Source organism: Phyllopteryx taeniolatus, chromosome 19 (assembly GCF_024500385.1).
Source record: "Phyllopteryx taeniolatus isolate TA_2022b chromosome 19, UOR_Ptae_1.2, whole genome shotgun sequence".
NCBI classification, from domain to species: Eukaryota; Metazoa; Chordata; class Actinopteri; order Syngnathiformes; family Syngnathidae; genus Phyllopteryx; species Phyllopteryx taeniolatus.
In genome coordinates this window covers 7211801-7232816 of record NC_084520.1, presented here as the reverse complement: position 1 = coordinate 7232816, position 21016 = coordinate 7211801, and the positions used below count along the sequence as shown (strand labels likewise).

The 21016-nt window shown below is 42.0% G+C and overlaps 2 protein-coding genes across 3 annotated transcripts in view; one reads left to right on the top strand and one right to left on the bottom strand.

The window, feature by feature from the left end:
- Positions 1 to 1868: 1868 nt before the first annotated feature.
- cbx7b (chromobox homolog 7b) lies at positions 1869 to 10232 on the top strand. Its single transcript, XM_061756113.1, has 7 exons — positions 1869 to 2023; positions 2193 to 2283; positions 5168 to 5211; positions 6216 to 6281; positions 6555 to 6621; positions 7073 to 7463; positions 8021 to 10232. Exons 2-7 carry the CDS (start codon positions 2215 to 2217, stop codon positions 8221 to 8223), a joined length of 840 nt encoding a protein of 279 aa, XP_061612097.1. The 5' UTR covers positions 1869 to 2023; positions 2193 to 2214; the 3' UTR covers positions 8224 to 10232.
- A 353-nt stretch (positions 10233 to 10585) lies between these two features.
- The window catches only part of ep300a (E1A binding protein p300 a), a 40147-nt gene continuing 29716 nt past the window's right edge, over positions 10586 to 21016 (bottom strand). For both annotated transcript variants that reach the window (XM_061755754.1, XM_061755755.1), the window contains exons 26-31: positions 20894 to 21007; positions 20596 to 20761; positions 19445 to 19612; positions 19204 to 19365; positions 16364 to 16645; positions 10586 to 15588 (exon numbers count right to left, since the gene is read on the bottom strand). In XM_061755754.1, coding sequence (XP_061611738.1) covers positions 12523 to 15588; positions 16364 to 16645; positions 19204 to 19365; positions 19445 to 19612; positions 20596 to 20761; positions 20894 to 21007 — 3958 coding nt within the window. In that variant the 3' untranslated portion in view covers positions 10586 to 12522. The remainder of the gene's footprint in view (positions 15589 to 16363; positions 16646 to 19203; positions 19366 to 19444; positions 19613 to 20595; positions 20762 to 20893; positions 21008 to 21016) is intronic.

The window sequence follows — 21016 nt, the reverse complement described above, 5'->3', positions numbered from 1 at the left end:
AAAATAATTATTGGAGGAGAACGATAACACGTTATCAAAACGTGTTCTCATAGTTTTGTCAACAATCTGAACCAACTAACAAACAAACAAAAAAGCTAAATTAGCTAGCCATAACTGAAAAGTTAGACCTCACCTGTATGTTTATGATTAGACAGATTGTTTTTTGTTTGTTTGTTTTTTTAACACAGAGGCTGGTAGTTGCAGGTTGAGGATTAGAAAGTACAGATGTTTGTTTTCAAATGTCGGGAGTAAAAGTAAAAAGTTGTCAGAAGAATACTCAAAGTACAGATACTGTACCGGAAACATCTGCTTCACTACGGTAACAAAGTATTTGTACTTCATTGCTTCCTATTACTGACTGAAGTGCTGCGGTTAAAAACTGAAGCTGAAGAAAAACCGCACCAAAGCATGATGCTGACGCCGCCGCGCTTCACTGTAAGTATGGTGTTTTTCTGGTGAGGAGCGGTATTGTGTTAACGCCAAACAAAACTTTTTGCCGTTATGGCCAAAAAGTTCAACCTTGGTTTTATTAAACGTGAACAAAATCTCCCAAACACGTGTGAAAATAGTGGATTGCCAACATTCAGGTATACAGCGGATCCTCGGTTGAAGTATCGATTACTGGTATCGCCAACCTTCACGAGTAGCCGATCCATTGAAATAAGGCCAGTATGGGCCCGATACGATAGCTGCTATCGGTACTCGCCCATCCCTAATGTGTAACCTAACCGTGTAGTTCATTGATATAATTCATTCCACGACTGGTGACTATATACAGTCCATATAGTCATTTACATATTTACAGTCCAATTTTGTATTGAATAGCAACAATTGAAGACATTATTGTTGTTGGTAATTGATTGGTTGTTTGCGTGCCTTTGGGGTGATGGCCGTGTCACGTGTCGTCGTTTGATGTCAGTTGTTGATGGGACCTTTTGTTCGGTTGCTTCTTTGAAGTCGCAGGCACAAGACTGAAGCGCGGCAGTCCTGAACGTGACAAGATGACAGACGGCTGTCTTGACCTTGCAGTCAATTCGGGCTACTTAGAAAACGTAGAAAACAAGTTAGAGAAGACTCAACAAACGACAGGAAAGGCAATCACCTCCCGATTCCAGGACACTTCAATTCCTTAGATGTTTATACTTAGATATTATTTTCAGCATGGGAAATTGTTAGCTACCTGTCTGTAGCCACATTTTCTTTGGTGCCTGTTCCCATTTTATGCTAATTGTATCAATTGTATTATTATTTGCATACAGTTTGAGTGTCAAACTCGAGGCCCGGGGGCCAGATCCAGCCCGCCAGATTATTTTATGTGGCCTGCGAAAGCAATCAGGTGTATCAACGTCCATGATTCAAATTTTTCAAATTGTCTTATGTAATAAATAATGTTAAAATGCTGCAAGCATTTTTAAATTCTTTTTTTTTGTTACCCAACCCCTTTTTACAGAGACTGAACGAACCATTATCCTTGAAATCTGACTCCTTGAAAGTACTTATCCATCAGTGCGTTGTGTATCTGTAATAATATCATGAGGCAATTCCACATTTGTACAGTCATTACGGCCATCTGAGGGAAACTGTAAGTACAATCGGGCCCGCAACAAACATGACGGTGTGACGGAGTGCTTATTGTTTTTCATTTGAACGTTTTATATCTATGGCCTACACAATGTTCTTTCTTTTTTTTCTTGTTTTCTTTTTTTTCCCCAAATATGTACTGTAATGAAACAACAGGCTCCAGGTCAAACCCGTGACCGTGACCCCAATAAGGAAACATGCTGGAGAAAATGGATGGATGAAGAGACAAGGGCTGTAATTTGGCGCTATGGAATTCAAATTGAATTGGCACGTGCAGGTGTACCTAATGAAGTGTCTCGAAGTCCACGTTCTTATTGTGACCACAGGGGGCGCGCGTGCAAGTGGCAGTGCGCGCCCCCGCGCCGAACGTGGTCGCGCCGCTGCGCCGTGCTGCGTGCAGATGTGTCGCAGATTCTTTTCCAACGGAAAACGTCCAGCGTGGGTAAGTTGGTGGCAGTCAAATGGGCCTCAAAGTGTCGCCACCATAACGTTGCGGCCGCGGGTCATGCTGCTTAAGCGGCTCTCGTTAGCTCCGTTGGAGGCGGAAAAAGACGCCACTTTTTTTTTCTCTCTTATTTTTTTTCTCTCTTTTTTTCTGTCTTCACCGGCAGGTCCGAGGCGCTCGCGCACTTGATGGAGCTGTCAGCGATTGGCGAGCAAGTGTTCGCCGTGGAATCCATCCTGAAGAAAAGAGTTCGGAAGGTAAACGCAGCTCTTCCCCTTGCACCTTGTTGCCATTACGCCGTCATGTTATAAAAGCATGCTAATGAGAGCTGCTGATCTAATTGACTTGAAAGAGGACGGCGGCGGTGTTGTTGTTGTTGTTGTTTTGTTGTTGTCGTTGTTGTCCACTTTGTCGAGGAACACTGTCAGCTGGCCAAGCTTTTTGATGAGGGCCTGCATGTTGTTTTCTTGCCAATTATGTTTGGATCCCAATGAACATGTCGCCACGTACAGTACGTGGCGACAAGATTGAAAACGACCCCCCTCTTCGATTTATTTGACTGCCTATATCCCGTTACTCCTGGCCCGATAACCTTCTAAACTTTGCACAAACAGATAAGCCATAAACGATCCAATGCGTTCTGAAATTTATATTACCACGAGTTGCATTGACTTGGCCAGTTTTCCCTAAAATTGATTCGCTACAAAATATTACTTCAAATGTTTTTGTTCGTTTATCTAATTAAATAATTGGTTAATTGGTTTATTGTAAATAATAATACAAACATATATGGTAGTATATATTTATAATTTACAATAAAAATAAATATCTGTGTAATAAACCATTTTACAAACACATTTGACGTGCTTGTTCGTTTGATTACATAATAAAATGGAAGAAGTAAAATGGAAAAAAAACCTAATTGCATAAACATTTAACATTTTTTATTCATGAAATGATTGGTTAATTTATTTATTGTAAATCATAAAGTACAAGTAGTAAAATAGACATTTTTACAAATACATTAAACATTCTTTTCAGTCTATGAAATAATGAGTTTATTTATTTATAGCAAATAATGAATAAGTAAAATAAACAAGTTTACATATTCACTTCACTAATTTTATTAAAAATAAAATAAAAAATAGTAAACAATTCAACATATTCATTAAACATGTTTTATTTATTTGATTAAATAATTAGTCAAGGTATCGTTCGCAAATAGTATAAATAAAGCATTTTTAAAATGTTTGGTGTTTCAATTAAATCTTTGGCTAATGTATTTATTTTTTTAATAATAAATCAACAATTAAAATAAATAGTTTCACATAGAAATTCAAAATTTTACTCTCATTTTATTAAACAATTGGTTATTTTATTCTTGTGAATAGTACAAGTAGGAATTGTAAAAGTAACTATTTTAAAAATAGATTCAATGAATAACTGATTTATTCATTTATGGTAAATTCTAAAATTGAAATTGTAAAATAAACACATATACTCATATACATTGAAATCTTTCATTAGTTACATTAAATAATTGCTTCATTTAATGTAAATAATAAAATACGGATAATTAAGTAAACTATTTTACATATATTTAGCATTTTTAATTTAATTTATTGAATAATTTGTTAATTTATTCATTGTAAATAATAAAACAAAGAAATAGTAAAATGTTAAATATATATGTACTTTTTAAATATATATTTAATTATTTTAAATGATATAACATAAATCTTAAACTTGTATTTAAAACTGTTCAGACATAAGGTAAATATTTTACATGTATTTTTTCCTTAATTCATTAATTGAATTGAATTAAAGCATGAGAATATATGATTGTTTTGTTAAAATAAACTGTGTTACATAAACACTTTCACTTTTTTATTTTAATTTTTGTATTTTTTTTTTAGCTCAAATGTGGCCCCTGAGCACAGATGTTTGCTCATCCCTGAGATAAATCCATTCCACCTCTCTAATAGTGTCTGTAATACTCTAATTATTGACTTAGAGAGAAAGTAATGCTAGCTTATGTTGTCCATAGGCTCTGGTTACATTTTCAAAGTATATGTTGTGTTGTTTCACTTTTGTTCAGTTTTACTAATAAAGGCAAATGATTAAATGCTCATAATAGTACATCTTTAGTGACTTGTATGACAGCAGCTTCATGCTGACCTTCAATTAACATTTCAGTCACAATGAATTTCACTGCAAAAGTAACACTGGTTAGTTCACCAGGGGCAATTATCATTCAACTGGTGTACAGGGTGGCTCATTTACATGCTTAAAGGCCAAATCTCTGTTTGATTCAGTAGTTAAAAAGAGCCATAAGAGAAGAAAGACACATATGAGTTTATTATGTATGTCATGACCAGCATGGAGTCCCGGATGTTTCACCGACTTAATATTGTTTTGCCTTCATAACTTGTTTCTGCTACCTCCAAGTGCCCAGCAAGAGAATTAAGTAAACATACTTGGTACACATGTGTCCCAAGTCATTAAGAATCATATTTTCTACATACAACTTTTGCAGCACATATCAGCATGTAAGTAGGTTATCACGTTCTTATTTTCATCACATAGCCCAGAACGTGTCAAACTCAAGGCCCGAGGGCCAGATACGGCCCGCCACATAATTTTATTTGGCCCACGAAAGCGAATCATGCTCGTCAACTTCTGTGATTTTTGCTCAAATCTGTACCCAAATTCCAAATTGTCATAATAATAAACAATAATGTTGAGATATTGCATTTTTCTGTTACCAAACCCTTCTTCTACAGTAACCTAAACAATACTTGAACAATCTATTATCCTTGTCTTCTGATTTCAAAACTAGTTATCCCTCAATTTGTCGTGTAATGGTAATCATATGATTTGGTGATTAAACATTTATATGCTTTCACTGGTCTAATGGCCCTCTGAGGGAAATCATAACTACAATGCGGCCCGAGACAAAAATGAGTTTGACACCCCCGACATAACCCAAACCTGGTGTCCTCTTTACAGCATGTGAAGCTGGAAGAAGCCATGATGTCACCATAAAAGGAAGCTTGATGACTAACGTTAAATGTCTATGGCTGTAGGAGAAGTAACATAAGTCTTGCCTATGGATGCTTTAAAAATCTCATATCTCCACAGGGGAACGTGGAGTACCTGTTGAAATGGAAAGGATGGCCTCCGAAGTGAGTGGGAACCTTTGGATAATGTTCAGTGAATACACATGCAAAGAAACGTATGTTAATACGGCATATGGAAATAAGATGGCGCTTTGGCAGTGAGCCACCGGAGTCTGTAAAAGACAAAGAATAACCAAAGTTTTGGGATCATTTCACACTTAACGAGGAGGATGAAGTCCAATGTGTAACACAACAGCACGTGTCGACTACAAGCACCGACACAATGTAACGTATCAATGTTAGCTCATTGAATATAGCCACCAGCGCACTGTCAACTGTTTTGTTGAACAAACGGTAAAAAAAAAATAATACGTGTAATAAGCACATTCATACATGAGCTGCCGATGGCCACAACTCACGCCGAGAGAGTCAACGACCAGTTACCAACCAGCCAACTCTACACGCTCATTCGCCAACACCCACGTGACTCACCAGTTAAGGCCCCGCCTTTTAAAACCATAAACACGCAAAGTCACAACTACTACAGCATAGAATCTAACAGTGGCGACCCTCAGTGGACAAAAATAATACACCTGCACCTCACGTGCACATTCTATGTTTAGTAATGCAAAATTAATTCTTATCCGATTACTCGATTAAAATGATGGAATAGTTGGTAGAAAAGTGATACTATAATACTAAAAATATTCGATAGATAGAGATAGAATAGTTGATGCATTTCTTGTACAGGGAACACACCTGAATTCACCTATTCAGTTTTTTTTCTTGGTGCCAAGGAACTATGTTCAAGTGAGTTGAGGAGCTTCATTTAAACAAAAGTAGTGCTTTGACGCCATCATGTGGTATCTACAGGAAATTATAACCCTTTTTGGGATGGTGTCATTTATCACTTTTGCGACTCAGGTAAAGGCCACAAATAGCGGGCAACCACTGCATGTGATGAGATTGTGCCGGTGTTCCTAATAAAGTATCAAATGAGTGTATTGATATATGAATGAATGATTTAATAGAAATAAAAAATATTACACGTTTTTTTTTTTTTTTAATAGGTACAGCACATGGGAACCTGAGGAACACATCCTGGACCAGCGTTTAGTCCAAGCCTATGAAGAGAAGTATGACTTATGGAAACTATTTGTCACTAATGAGGGAGATATTGATAAATCACTCAGTGAATTAGGTGTGTGAACGTGAGTGTAAATGTGTTTACATTTGCCCTGCGATCGGCCGGCATCCAGTCCAGGGTGTACCCTCGCATCTCGCCCACAGTCGGCTGGGATTGGCTCCAGCTCACCCTGAAACCTGAATTGGGACAAGTGCGTTCGAAAATGCATGGCTGGATGGTTTCACTGTATCCACCCGTTAATGGTCTGCTTGTCTTTCCTTAGAGAGCAGAGAGACAGAAGTCTTGGTCACAGGAGGAAACGATCAAAAGCCAAAAGACTCCTGTTACAGGTGAAATTTAGAGTCTAATTTGTCTTGTTTTTTTTTTAAGATGGGATGGGATCTTTTCTCGTGTTAAGAGCAATCGATAGTAAGCTGACAATGTGTAAAGCAGTTTTTGCCTGAGGATCATCAATGTGGGATACTCATAAATCCTACCTTGAAGCAGGAAGTGAAGCAAACCTTTCTGAAACTGAGTATTCACCACGGCTGTATGGAGAGAAACTGTGTCACCATTTTACTTGTAAATAAAGTTTTTTTTGTCTTTGCATATTTACAATGGCTCTATAGAAAACCAAATTATTAATATTAGTTGTAGTAGTTGTCAACCCCCCCCCCCCCCCCCCCCCACACACACATTCTTTTGCCCCTCACACTTTTCACACTGACCGTTGTGGGCCATGTCAAACGATATACTGAACGTATTGATGTGCTAATGTTTGTCTTCTTGGTCTGGATGCAGAACACGGTGTATACCATGGACCTTCGTAGCGCTCACAAGACCACGGACACACCCCCGCGCCGTCTACGTCTCTCCCTGAGCCGTTCACTACTCCCGGAGGAAGAAGAGGAAGAGGACGAGGAAGATGAGGAGGAAGACGAGGAGGAAGACGAGGAGGAAGATGAGGAGGACGAGGAAGAGGAGGACCGGTCGTACATTGCCTGGAGGAGAGCGTCCTGTTACAACAAGAGAAGGCCAAAGGGGAGATGCCTTAACTCGAGGATGGCGAGTCCCGCACAAGACGATTGGAAAAGCCTGGGAGAGGAAGAGGAGGAGGAAGAAGAGGTGGAAGAGGACATTGTAGAAGAGGAGGTGGAGGAGGAGACTCTGGATACGACAGATAAGAGTGCAGGTACTAATATTTTCTTTTTCTTTTTTCTTTTGAATAAAACTTAGATTTGTTTCCAAATTAATTACTTGAAGGGGAACTAAATCTCTTTGTTTTCCCAAGTATATATTTTATGTGCCAAACATGTTATTGCGTGAATGGAAACGGAATTAAACAGATTAATTCATCAATTTTCATCCAGCTCAGGGGGCCGCCATGTTTGACAATGTCGCCCTCTGCCTGTCGACTGAAATGAACGTCACAACGTTTCTCGTGCTTGTGTTGCGAACGTCACGTGACCAAACCTGGAAAACAGGTAGAGGACTCGCCGTGTATGCTGCGATAACTTGCAGAACTACAAGTTGATGACATGACGGTTTGAACCCAAACTTGCTCGTTTGGCTTCAAACTACTTGGGTTCCCCTTTAAATAATTATGGATACTCTCAGGTTAATTGTATCTTCTGCCATCTAGTGGAAGAGTATTGAAGTGTTCTGCCTGCCACTATACGTCGCTGGCATAGATGGGATGTATGTTACGAGGGATGAATGAAAGTTACTCCTTTTTCTTTTCTGGTACAGGTCAGAAGAGGGCCGCCAAGTGGAGCCCCGTTATCGGCCGAGACGAGCTCACGGGGGCGGAGATGACCGACGCCGCGTGGAGGCCCGTCGTCGGTCCGGCAGAGGTGACGGTCACCGACGTCACCATCAACGCTCTCACCGTGACGTTCCGAGAGGCGCGCGTGGCGCAAGGCTTCTTTCGAGTGTGGGGGCTGGAGGTATGAGTGGGGAGGCGAGACTTGGGAATTAATCCTCAACACTTCCTCCCTGCTTGGACAAGAGCTGAAATGTGGATTGGCTCAGACTGACCTCGCCCTCAATGGAAAGGAGAATAAACGCATACTTCTGTATGTAGGCGACGGGAGAAAGAAAATGAGCCATTAACGAACTGTCATATGTAAACTGTCACATGTTTGCACTTTTTAATGATCCTACCTATCATTGATTCCCTGCAAAACCTTTGTCAGCATCATTACATGCAAAGCCTATTTTATTTATATATTGAAACTAAAGTTGTCGTAATGGCGCCCTTAGCGGTCAAAAACTTAACTGTAAAGTTCTCAGACCATTTGAAGAGGTTAAGTTAGCGAAGGAGACATTCTTTTGCAGTACATTTTATATTAAACACTCATCCCAAAAATCTGCAAATATTGGGTAAAATTTCAAGATGAACCTAAAATGCACTACTTGCACTACTTAATTGAAAATGCCATGTCATATCACATGAGCTTTCACAACAAAAATCTAATTTCCCGGTACGACGCGAGATCCAGCCGGCTGCCGCCAAGCCGTACCAGTACATTATTACATTATACAAAGTATATAAACTGTATATATTTTTTTTCAATTATACTTGACTCTAGTTATAATTTAATCTGTACCGTTGTTTTTGTGGTTAAAAAAAATAATAATAAAAGTGAAATATATGCAGAGCCTCAAAATGTTGTTTCCAAAATGGAACACCAGGACTCGCAGTTTTTCTGTTGCAGCGAGTTGGTATGTGTGCGAGGCATAACCCGCCAGGTGTGCAGATGGAAGTCACCGGCTGTAATTTGTTCGCAATTGCCCAGTTGAACCTTGCTCGGTCGGCCGTCTCGCTCGGTATGCAGCAGGCCTTAGGTTCGTCCTGAAATTCTACCCGAAAGCCCAGTATCCCAAACTTTTTGAGTGGTGTATTATGTGTCTAGACGTGCAAGTAGAAGAACCAAATGTCAGAAATGTTGCACTAAAATTGAACAAAAGATCAAATGTATAACCATAAAGGATTATGTAAACGTTCCCTTTCAGGTTGTTGCAGTAATGGACTTATTGATGTATTTACTTTAACATAACTGCTTAAAGTTAATGCTAAAACAGGACATTTTAGCACATGATAGTATATTTTTTTGTCCATATCACTGTACATGTTCTAAAGTGTGTGAGTTGTTGCTGTTGGAAATGGTACGATTTGCACTAAAAATGAAAACAAATTATTTAATAAAAAAAGGTTCTTTAGAAAGTCTTGTGTGCTTCTATACATAAATCTGCTGTTTTGTACATACAGTATATCCAACTGCTGTAAAGTGGCTGTCTTGTACTGTATCTTTGTAAACACATAAGACTCATCCCTACTCAAATTGTGGCTTTTGTCTTGTCCTCCAAGAAAATATGTAATACCACACGTGCATACAGTATTCAGAAGACAAACATCTACTCTGCTGTGTAGACGACACACATTAATCATCTCTATGTGTGCAGTTGCGGGTACAAGCAGGCCTTGTGCTGGAAACAAGCGTGAATTGAGATTTGAAAACACTGCATTGTGATACATCAAAGAGGAAAAAAGTTGCGAAATCCTGTAATGAATATGCCGTGTTGTTATGTACTGGACTTTGAAAGTCATTTTTTCGTGCATAATCAAGTGAGGATGATTGACAGGTAGGAATGGAAGTGCCTCATGCGTCGTTCTTTTTTGAATGATTGCAACCATGTAAAACTCGATCTATGAGAAGGTGAAGTATGTGTTCGTCTTTTTTTTCCACATTAAACTGAATATATATTTATTCTTTTGAGCCGATATCTGTGCATTGACAGAACACGAGTTTCCTATAATTTGTGATAACTTGACACCATAGGTACCCGTGACTCATGTTCAGCTCATTTGCACCTGGGGACGTTAACCTGCACGACCTACTGCAGTATAAACTGAGGGTGTCTAACATTTGAAATGATGAAATAAATGTGGCTCATGGTTGTTTTCATGTGATTCATTCCACACAACTACAGTGGTGCCTTGAGTTAAGTGACCAGACATGAGTTTTCAAAGATTTGAGCCATCGATTCAAGCGCTGTATGGTGGCTGTGAACCCAAACTCACTTCACAAGCTGCAGGTTGGCAGAGAAAAACACATTACCAAATTTTTTGTTGGGCTTTTTGGCGAAGCTGGAACAGATTAATGGCTTTTCCATTTATTTCAATGGGGAAAGATGATTTGAGTGTTGTTACGAGCATGGTCACAGAAATTCAACTCGTATCTCAAGCCACTACTGTAATAGTTGATGACATCAAGAAAATCTCTGAAATCATGCAGAGGTTTGACAAAAGAATACCAAACAGTACAAACATACTTTATTGTACAATTAATTTATTGGCAAAAAAACAGTCAGACCACCAAAATAACTTAACAAAAGAAAAAAAAAATCATGAAAATGGAGCAACAGTTATTTTTGCTTTCTCTCAGCAAGCACCAAACGTTTTTAACAAGAAGAACAAAAAAGTGGTCAAAGATTTCATTTCAATACTTAACAAATATTTAAATAGTCTTAAGTCCAGTCTCTTCTTTTTTTGGGAGCAGAAATGATATAAACAAAACATTTTTGATCGGTTGCTATGGGTTTGTACAGTGACTATGTTTACATCTATATTCATGTACATGAGACATTTCTTCAAAGAGGATGGTATAATATACTCCCAGGGCAAAATGAATGACTGTCTGCAGTGTCGTTTTGCATCACCATATATTTAATACAAAACAAAACAATTGTATCTAATAATTCTTGTAGCTTCAAGTTTTATTTCCCAAAAATAAAATTAAATAATATATCTATATATAAAAGACAGTTTTTCCTTTGTTCCCCCCCTCCCCCCCATCTTTTTCTTATAAAATAAGTCTCGATATATTGCCACCTGGTTCCCTCCCCATACCCAGCAACCTTTGAATGAAAAATAGTGATCATGTGACTGTTGTGTCTTCGTAAAAAGCTAAATAACCAGTTTTGAAATCCTTTAGGTCACACAACTAGAAATCACCCCCCCCCCCCCCCCCCCAAGCGTGCTTTTCACATCCAACTCATGGGATTGTTCATGTGTGTGACTGTCTGCTTCACTCCAAACAATACACAGAAAAAAGGCGCATCGGTGCGTGTGGCCTCCAAACACCTTATACGGAACCTTGAAGGAAAGACAAATCTCAATGCTGTACAGCGGCTCGGGAGTGCTTGTGTGTTCATTTTACACACACAACAAATATCCAATCTAAAGAGGGGAAGGTTTGAATGTTTTAAGCTATATACACAAATTGGGGTTGTCCCCCCCCCCCCACATCTTTCATATTCATTACAAAATACAGTATCTAAATCCACAATTTCTTTATTTTGTACAGCACTAACAATGAATTAAACTTTGTGGCTGATCGCAAGTTGTCAGGATGACGGAGATGGAGCCCGACAGAAATTTCACAAACCTCCGCAGCATCCAAATAAAAATGAAGAAAAAAATTATTCTCTTCCCACAGCTCAGAAGAGAGGATAGAAAATATATGTACACAAATTTAAATTAATCACAACCAAAACGCGAACCCTACATTGGCTTCACCAGGTCTTTGGAGGATGTGGAAGGGCTTAAGATTTATTATAGCACAACTGTTAAAACCACCCCCCAGTGTCCTTTTATGTGAGTAATGGGATAATGTAAAAACCGGAGAAAAACAAAATGTGTTGAGGCTTGTTTCACAATCTGCTGACAGAAAAACAAAGTAGAAATTCAGAAACAAAATATATTTCTCATCCCTCTGCAAAATAGATACAATCATGACCGGATACTTGGAGGAAAACAAACCATTTTTAGAAAAAGGGAAAAAATAAAATAAAAAAAAACAGGGGGGGGGGAGGAGAAATCAGCTTGTCAATTCTTTCACAACATTTAAAATCTTACAAATATTCATAAAAAGGCAAAAAATACTCAGTCCCCAAAAATATTGTGTCATAGACTTCAGAAGAAATATCTTCAACCTGAAACGTTGCCCTTCCACCATTTTGTACACAGTTGGCAAAAATAGATATATATTAACAGCAATAACTTACCATTGTTTTTAATTTATTCATTTATCAACTTCTAGGACTTTCTGCTGCCTATCTCCCATAGGAAGTTTCAGTTCATTTTTATACACAAAAATATTTAAATCAAAATATTAAAACTTGTAAAATCCTTAGGTTAGAGACTCCCCTCGTCTCTGATGGCGGTTTGCCATGAAGACACACACGTGCTACATGAGGTCCAAACTATTGTGGTTAATGTTCGCTGCCAGGTCCTGATTGTTGTTATTATTGTTATTATTTGGGGCTAACATGTCCGACTGTCCCCCTTGGCCCGCGTGCATGGCTGCCATGCCACTCAGCTGTGAAATGATGGAGTTCTGGTCTGAGCTGAACTGTCCAGAATCTACAGGACCACCTGGCTGCTGCTGCTGTTGTGGTGGTGGTTGGGGTGGCGCCATATTGGGGTGATGTTGGCCTATGTGGGCCGGGTGGGGCGAGCCAGTTTGGGTCTGGGGGGAAATGCGGTGGGGCGACGGCTGCGGCTGGGACGCCGCCGACGAGGGTTGCATGCGCGGGGACGGGCTCGAGTGAGGGGGCTGCGACTGCGGCCGCGGCGACGGCTGTGGTGACCTTACCTGATTGCTGAGCGGACCCGCCGGGCCCAGGCCGCCTTGGCCTTGGAGGTGGGGGTGCGGGGACTGGGCCATCTGCTGCTGGGGACTCATGGGACTGCTGTGCTGGGCCGGTGAGCCCCCGCTCAGGTGCTGCTGCTGAAGGAGCCTCTGATGGATGTTCTGGTGAATAATTGCTTGGGAGGTTTGGGGCAGCGGGGGTCCGCCTTGCTGTTGGTGCCCCGCTAGGGTTTGTCCCGGTTGGAGAGGGGCGCCCACCGGTGCGCCGCCGCCCGGCCCGCCGTCTTGCCCTTGAGGCCCCCCCATGGAATTCTGTTGCTGCTGTTGGTGCATTTGCATCTGATGCAGCCTTTGTTGGAGAGCGGCGGCCACTTGAGAAGCGTTGCCTGGGTAGCCTTGCTGCCCCGGACCACCCTGTGGCCCACCTTGCTGCTGCTGCTGCCCTGGACCCCTCATGCCTCCCCCGGGCTGGGGTTGCGAAGGGGGCATTCCTGGCTGTCCTTGGCCAGGCTGCATGAAGCCCTGCTGTCCTTGTTGGAACTGGCCGTGGTTTGCCATCTGCTGCTGCTGCTGTTGTTGCTGCTGCTGTTGTTGTTGTCTTCGCAACAACAGTTCTCTGAAATGAGGAGTCATGTTGGACATACTGTTTTGTTGGCCTGTTTGCATTCCTCCCTGCTGTTGCTGCAGGACTGCCATTTGCTGTTGCTGTAGGTTGCTGGGCAACATTGGACGCTGTTGCTGTTGGAGTTGCTGAAGCTGAGCCATGGTGGGCACGTTCCCACCTGTGCCGCCCCCCTGAGCCATGTTCATTCCCGGTTGGCCCGCTTGGTTCACATTCATTTGCTGGCCGTCCATGCCGGCCAACTGATTGGGTCCGGGCACTCCTACTCCTACGCCAGGTAGCCCAGCAGCAGCCCCTTGGAACCTCACGCCTCCGGGTCCTTGCGGCGGTCCCCCTTGTACTCCAGGACTACCTTGCCCCCCTTGATACCTGGCTGCTCTTTGCCTGATGAAGGCCGCCATGAGCGTGGGGTTGGAACGAAGGATGTTGAGGACTTGCTGCTGTTGAAGGGGCGAACTCGGGGAGCGCAGCGTTCTCAGGAGATCCTGTAGCGCCCCTTGCGGGAGGTTTCCCGGCCCTGCAGCGCCGGCTATTTGGGGAGCCCCTGCTGCCCCTCCCGACATCACCTGCATTAGACCGCGGTTTCCGGGCTGAGCTTGTTGCTGGTTGAGTTGCTGCTGGGCGACCGCTGACTGCTGCTGTGCAGTCATGTGACCCATCATGGCGGACCTTTGTTGAGGGTTCATCCCCGGTCCCCCGGGCCCCCACTGCTGGTTGGCCTGTTGAAGTTGCCCACCGCCTCCCACCTGGAGGTGCTGCTGGACTTGAGGGGGCAACTGAGACTGGGAGGCGCCTTGCTGCATCCCAGCAAGTATCCCCTGTTGCTGAGGGTCTAACATAGTCCTGCCAACGATTCCTTGAGCCTGGGGGGGAATCCCCTGAGCTCCCATGTGAGGCATGCCCATCTGGGCCGGGTTGTTCTGGTGGTGAGGATGTTGGGGCATCATACCCCCCTGTCCTAAACCTCGGATCTGAGCCTGGGCCTGAGCCATCTGCCTCTGGGTCTCTGCAAGCCGTTGGATTTTTAGGGCAGTCTCTACGGCTGCCAAAGGGGGTCCTTGCTGTTGGCCTTGTACGGGCATGGACCCTTGAACCTGGTTGGGCTGTTGTTGCTGCTGAGGTGGGGTGGTCGGGCCGAGTCCAGGTTTGCCCAGCGACTGGTGGAGAGGAGAGGCTCCCGGCGGTCTGGGATTGTATGGCGGCAAAGCGCCAGCGTGCTGCTGCTGCTGCAGTTGCTGTACATTGGGGGGCTGCTGTTGCTGGAGCTGAGGCACCATCTGCTGCTGGGGTGAGTTCATCACCCCCCCTCCACCCATTGACTGAAACGGATGGTGTAGATGGTGTTGTGGTGGTATGGCGCCACTTTGCTGCTGAACCTGCTGTTGCTGTGCAGTAGTATTGCCCATAGCGCCCACGCCGACTCCCTGCTGCTGAGGAAGTGCAAGCATATTTCCCTGGGTGGGTGTCTGCGGCGTGGACGGCTGCGTGCCCACAGACGTGGGCGTACCGGGACCGGTCGCTCCATTGTTGGTTCCTGGAGAGGGCAGGCCGTTGCCCCCTGGAGCGCCTCCTGGAGCCGGTTTCCCGACTCTCTGCATGCTGGCCATCCTCCTCCTCAGCATCTGGGCCTGCTGAAGCCTGTGCTGCAGTTGCTGCTGACAGAGCTTGTGCTTGATGTTCAGGCAGAATGGCACCGGGCACTTGTTCTCCTGACAGTGCTTGGCATGGTAGCAACACAGCGCAATAAGCTGCTTGCAGATGGGGCAGCCGCCGTTGGTTTTTCTCTTGCAGCCTTTAGTGTGTTGGACGACACGTTTCATCTTCTGGCAGGACGGCAGAGAGCAGTTGGCATTTCTACACTGGCAGGCGTGGACCAGCGACTGGATGCAGCGCTGGATGCTGAGGCGACGCGAGTCTCCCGGGCTCTGAGTGGTGGCGCCGGTCTGGTTGCTGCTCTCGTCGTCCAAACCGAGGCCTAACTTCTCCATCTTGTGCTCGTGGCCCTTAGTGTTGTAGCACGTGATGCAAAGGTCGTAGTCCTGCAAGAGATAACATGATCGACAAGCAATATTTTCATCATTGTAATAAAAACAATTCCACCAGGTTATTAGACCCTAATGGACACAGAGCTATACACATACACTACTCACAAAAAGTGAAAAGATATTGGGCTTTCATGAGAAATTTCAGAGTGAATCTAAAACCTATAATCTATAACCTTTACAGGTAAAATTTTATTTTAACCTTCTCTATATTTTGAACACACATGTTCAAGTGTTCAATATTTCAGCACTTTTTGCACAACTTGCTGTAATCTAAAAAGGAGCTGAATGGAAAAATTCGCAACAGGTGTTCAATCATGACAATATCGAAGGATGTCCACTTTGTAACTCTTCCAGTCTTGCTGTATTTCTGGTGCAACCTGCTGATGACACTAAGCTTAGTGGCCCGTTCCCTCGGAGAACATTCTATTTAAAGCCTCGCAATGGCCAAGTACTGTTGATCAATTGTTTGGTGTCGTTTTGGTCACGTGACGTCAAAATATGAACAGCATGATTGAGAGAACTGTTTAAATACCGATTTTAATTCAACCAGGAAATTCATGGACTATTACTGATTTAAAAAGAAATCACTTAGTATTGGCACGCAGTACGAAGTCAAACAAGAAAATGGTTAAAAGTAGAAGCACACACCATTGATGGATGAAGGGAAACGATGTAAATGCAGTGTAAATTTAAGTATTTTGCTTCTTTCCAATAAAAAGATAATTGGGGAAAAATAATCCCACAAACAAAGCCCTTTCCCATTGCTCACCTCGCACACGGTACAGTGGAAACGAGTCTCCACGTGGTGTTTGCACAGATTACATGTGTAGACGAAGCGGTCTTGGCTTTGGTTATGCAACTCGACCAACATGCACATGGAGCTCCACATAGACCGCCTCAACGAGCTGAACTCCAGGTGTTTGTCCCGGGCCAATGTCAGGAAAGCGTCACGGCCATCCATAAGGTCGCAGGCCATCAGAGGATCGGGGTCGACAATAGGGGGCAGTGCATTGGCCATTGGGCCTGCGATCAGCCGGATCACAAAGAATACCTACGAGGAAATGGACGGCAATAGAAAGTATTAGAATCATTAGAAATGCAGTCTCATATCGTAAGGAGTGATTAACCAGGAGCCAACATTTTTAATTTCACCTGTAAAATCTCAAATGTCATGAATGCTGTTGCTCCTATTAAAACTAAGACAATCTTGAGGCGACCGAGAACACCGTGGAGGAGCACAATGATGGTAAAGACCTCTAAATCAAAGTGTAGGAAAGCAGAATGCAAGTGGAGAAAAACTAAACTCCAAATTGACTATGACCTCGACAGAAAAAGTCTTTGTAATTTTAACCAAGAGTAAGTCAGGGCAAGACAGCAACACTTTTCTGAAATCATCAGTAAGAACTTCAACAATACTGGCACTCTGTTTGCTGTGGTTGACAAGCTCACAACCCCCCCGAATCAGATAGCTCCAGAACTCCTAACAGCAGATAAATGTAATTAATTTGCTTGTTATTTTAGTTAAAAAAATCAAATCAATCGGTTAAATATTAGCACAAATCAGCAAAATGATAAAATGATACTACATCTGAAGCCACCTACGAAAAACTATTACCATGTCAGAATTTGATACAGTTGACCAAAAAACTGTAGAGAAAACGGTTTCGCAGCTGAAACCATCAACGAGCTGTCTTGACTCAGTACCATCTGACTTTTTAAAAGCTATTGCAAAGTCTGTGCTAGCTGATTTGCAGCAAATAATCAATTGCTCACTTCAGCCAGGCGAGTTTCCTAAAGCTCTTAAAGTAGCTGCCTTTAAGCCTATGCTAAAAAATAGAATGCTGGACACTATCATGTTAGCAAGCTATAGACCCATCTCAAATCTCCCTTTCATAGCCAAGATTGTTGAGAAAGTTATTTTTAATCAACTCAGCAATTTCTTGGAACTTAAATGGACTTGACAAATTTCAATCAGGGTTCAGTCCTTAAATGGTTCAGGTCCTACCTGGAGGAAAGGAGTTATTTTGTAACCAAGTCTTCAATCTCATCGAATGGCAATGACTTATGGGGTCCCTCAAGGGTCAGTTCTTGGACCCCTCTTGTTCAGCCTGTATATGCTACCCTTGGGTCAAATTCTTCATAACTTTAATTTTGACTATCAAAGCTATGCAGATGACACTCAGTTATATCTAGCAGTGTCTCCAGATGACTACAGTTCAATTGAGGTGTTGTGTCACTGTCTAAAACAGATAAATATCTGGATGAGCCAAAATTTCCTTCAATTAAACCACAACAAAACTGAGATAATTGTTTTTTGGCAATAAAGAAAATAGGATTGCTCTTAGTAAATACCTGGAGTTACTCTTTAAAAACCAAAGACTAAGTCTGAAACCTTGGTGTTCTGATAGATTCCGACCTGACTTTCAACACTCATATCAAATCAATTACTAAAACTGTCTTCTACCATCTGAAGAACATATCCAGAGTAAAGGGTTGCATGACTCAAGTAGACCAGGAGAAGCTCATTCATGCTTTTATCTCAAGTAGACTTGACTATTGTAATGGTCTTCTGACTGAACTCCCTAAAAAGAGCATTAAACAGCTGCAGCTCATTCAAAATGCTGCAGCTCGAATTCTGACCAGAACAAAGAGGTCAGAGCATATTACTCCAATTCTAAAGTCTTTACACTGGCTTCCAGTCAGCTTTAGAATATATTTTAAAGTTCTGCTACTGGTCTATAAATCACTAAACGGTTTAGGTCCTGAATGAAATGCTAATGGAATATAAACCCAGTAGGACTCTAAGATCAACTGACTCAGGCCAAATAGTGGAGCACAGAGTCCAAAGCAAACATGGTGAAGCAGCATTTAGCTATTATGCAGCACACAAATGGAATAAGTTGCCAACAGAAGTGACATCAGCCCCTTGTGTGCATGTTTTAAGTCCAGGTTAAAAACTCTTCTTTTTTCCCCCCATGATTTTTAGAGCATTTCCACTTGCACTGTACGCTGCTTTAATTGTTTTTCTATCTCTTTGTTTTAAATGTTTATAAGCTGTTTTTTTCTTTGTTTTTAAATGCTTTTAATCATGTAAAGCACATTGAGTTACCTTGTGTATGAAATGCGCTATATAAATACATTTGCTTTGCCAAAAGGCACAAACAACAAATGTGAAATGAATAGTAGGGCTGCGTGATATGGCCTTAAAATGTGATTTTTTTTTTCTTTCAGACAAGTTTTTTTCAAAACAACTTGCTTTTTGTTTGGTATCAGAAATAAAGCAAATGCCAGAAGAGAAAACAAATCTTTGAAAACAGTTTCTTTACGTCAAGTTTTTTTTTCTTCTAAGAATGAAATTGAATCAACTTCCAGAGAAATAATATAGATTAAAAAAATTGTTTTGCACGCTACATGCAAGCATGTCTTAGCATAAGCACATCAGTGGGAACACGCGTTGATTCATGGAAGCCACAAAAGTTTTATTTATTTATTTTTTTTTATAAATAAACCTACAAAAATCTTCCATGAATAGACTATTTAATTGATAAAACGGATTACTCACCCAGGCCTAATATCGCAAGTAGTAGTGAACACTTTACTTTCTCGTACCTCTTTATGTTTTTCCATAGTGGCATAGAGTTTTTGTGAAAGGTCATTGGAAACATTGGGCATCCCTGGCTTCTTCTTATTGGCTCGGCTCAGGCTGCTCTTATTCTTACTTGTCTTCTTATTGTTCTTCTTCTTGGCATTTTTACTGTCACCTTTACCGTCCTGCGCACAAAATGAAGGGGGGAAAAATGTTAGTGTCATGTAACACAACCTCACGTGTTTACAACACTCAGTTACTCACATCAATACTCTCATTAGAGGTGCTGTTCTCTTCCCTCTTCCGCTCTTCCTCCTCCTGCTCCAGCTCTTTAATACTCTCTTCTAACACATTGGGCCAAAAGTCCCCTTCAAAATAAGGCAACTCGTTGGCGCTGGTCAAACGATCCTCTGTCGCCTGCTTGAAGATGTCCTGTAGGAGAGGAATCAAAGATACATGCAATGTGTCATTAGTGGCAGCGACGTCATCGGCTAAGAGTTAATCATTGCCATCCTGAATACACCACACACACGTTTTACTTAAACTGGGTACACACATACTGACGCGACGTTTTTCCCCACTTCCGATCAAAGTTGGAAAAGGCCCGATTCATTGATGTCTCTGAAAGATTATTCGAAGCGATTATCCTCTGAGATGTGGCGAGTTAATCTTGATTTTTCCTCTCCTATCTACTACGAAAACAGTCAAGATCGACATTCGTGAATGAGAAACTGGTTGTCTTTCAGTGTATAACGTGTCTCCAAAGTCCTTTACCACAATAGAAAATGACAAGGAGAGCAGTTTCCAACTCCATTGAAGTTACAGGATAAGGTAACAGATAAGGCTCATGCTGCCTCTCACAGATCAGTCTTTGTAGTCCTAAATTTTTTTTCCTTGCCATGTGTGGGGTTTCTTACATTTTCAAAATCAGTAAATATGTTAAAAATCGGTATGCGTGTAAAGTGAACTCACACTATTTGCGGAAGATAGGGAAAGAGCCATGTTGCAAATAATTAAAATCCACAAGTAATTGACCTAAAACTGTTTATAATTGCCTCTGGATGCCCAAAATGGCAGAAAAGCACTATTTTTGTCTCAGTGAACCTCCTTTACTTACTTCAACATTGCTTCTTGACACCAAGATGGTGGCAAAGCACTATTTTTGTCTAAATGAAACTCAACTCACTTCAGCATTGTTCCTTGACACAAAGATGCCACAAGAAGGCGCCAAAACAATAGTTTCATCGGTTTGGCCTAAGCACAAAAACAGCCAATAGGTGACTTTTCAGCGAACAAGGGCAGAATGGTTCTGCAAAAAAAATACACGAACGTGAATTCAAGAAAGCCGAACCACGAATCACAGGGGTTCACTCTACCCCACCTTAGCAAGCAAAACAAAGACTACATTGTGTCACCTTGTAGTCATGCACTATTCGCTCAGCCACAGCTTTGTCCAACATCTTTTTGTACCACTCCTGGAGGCGTTTTGGCTTCGGAATCTTCTGATCAGCAGGGTGACAGTGGAAGATGTAGTCATCCCCTTCACTGGGCGGACAGGCCCAGATGTGTCCAGTTGTGTAGCTGAGGAGTTGCCCAAAAATAAAAAATAAAATATAGTGAGCATACACAGTGATGCTAGCAGACGAGAGAAAGATATGTTCCACATTCATAGCTATGCGACTTCTGCAAAAAAAATAAAAATAAAATGCTGACCCCAGCTTCTTGGCATACTCCAAGTAGCCTATGAGAATTTCATGGTAAACAGCCGTTCGCAGACATCGAGGCCGGAAAAAATGCACACTGTCCAGGTAGGAGATGTAAACTCGTCTGTAGGGA

Bases quoted from the DNA above. Each gene is read 5' to 3' on its own strand.
- cbx7b (XM_061756113.1), top strand. From the start codon at position 2,215: ATGGAGCTGTCAGCGATTGGCGAGCAAGTGTTCGCCGTGGAATCCATC. The intron at 6,282-6,554 runs GTATGACTTATG...GTCTTTCCTTAG, and splicing joins GTCCAAGCCTATGAAGAGAA to AGAGCAGAGAGACAGAAGTC. The intron at 6,622-7,072 runs GTGAAATTTAGA...GTCTGGATGCAG, and splicing joins CCAAAAGACTCCTGTTACAG to AACACGGTGTATACCATGGA.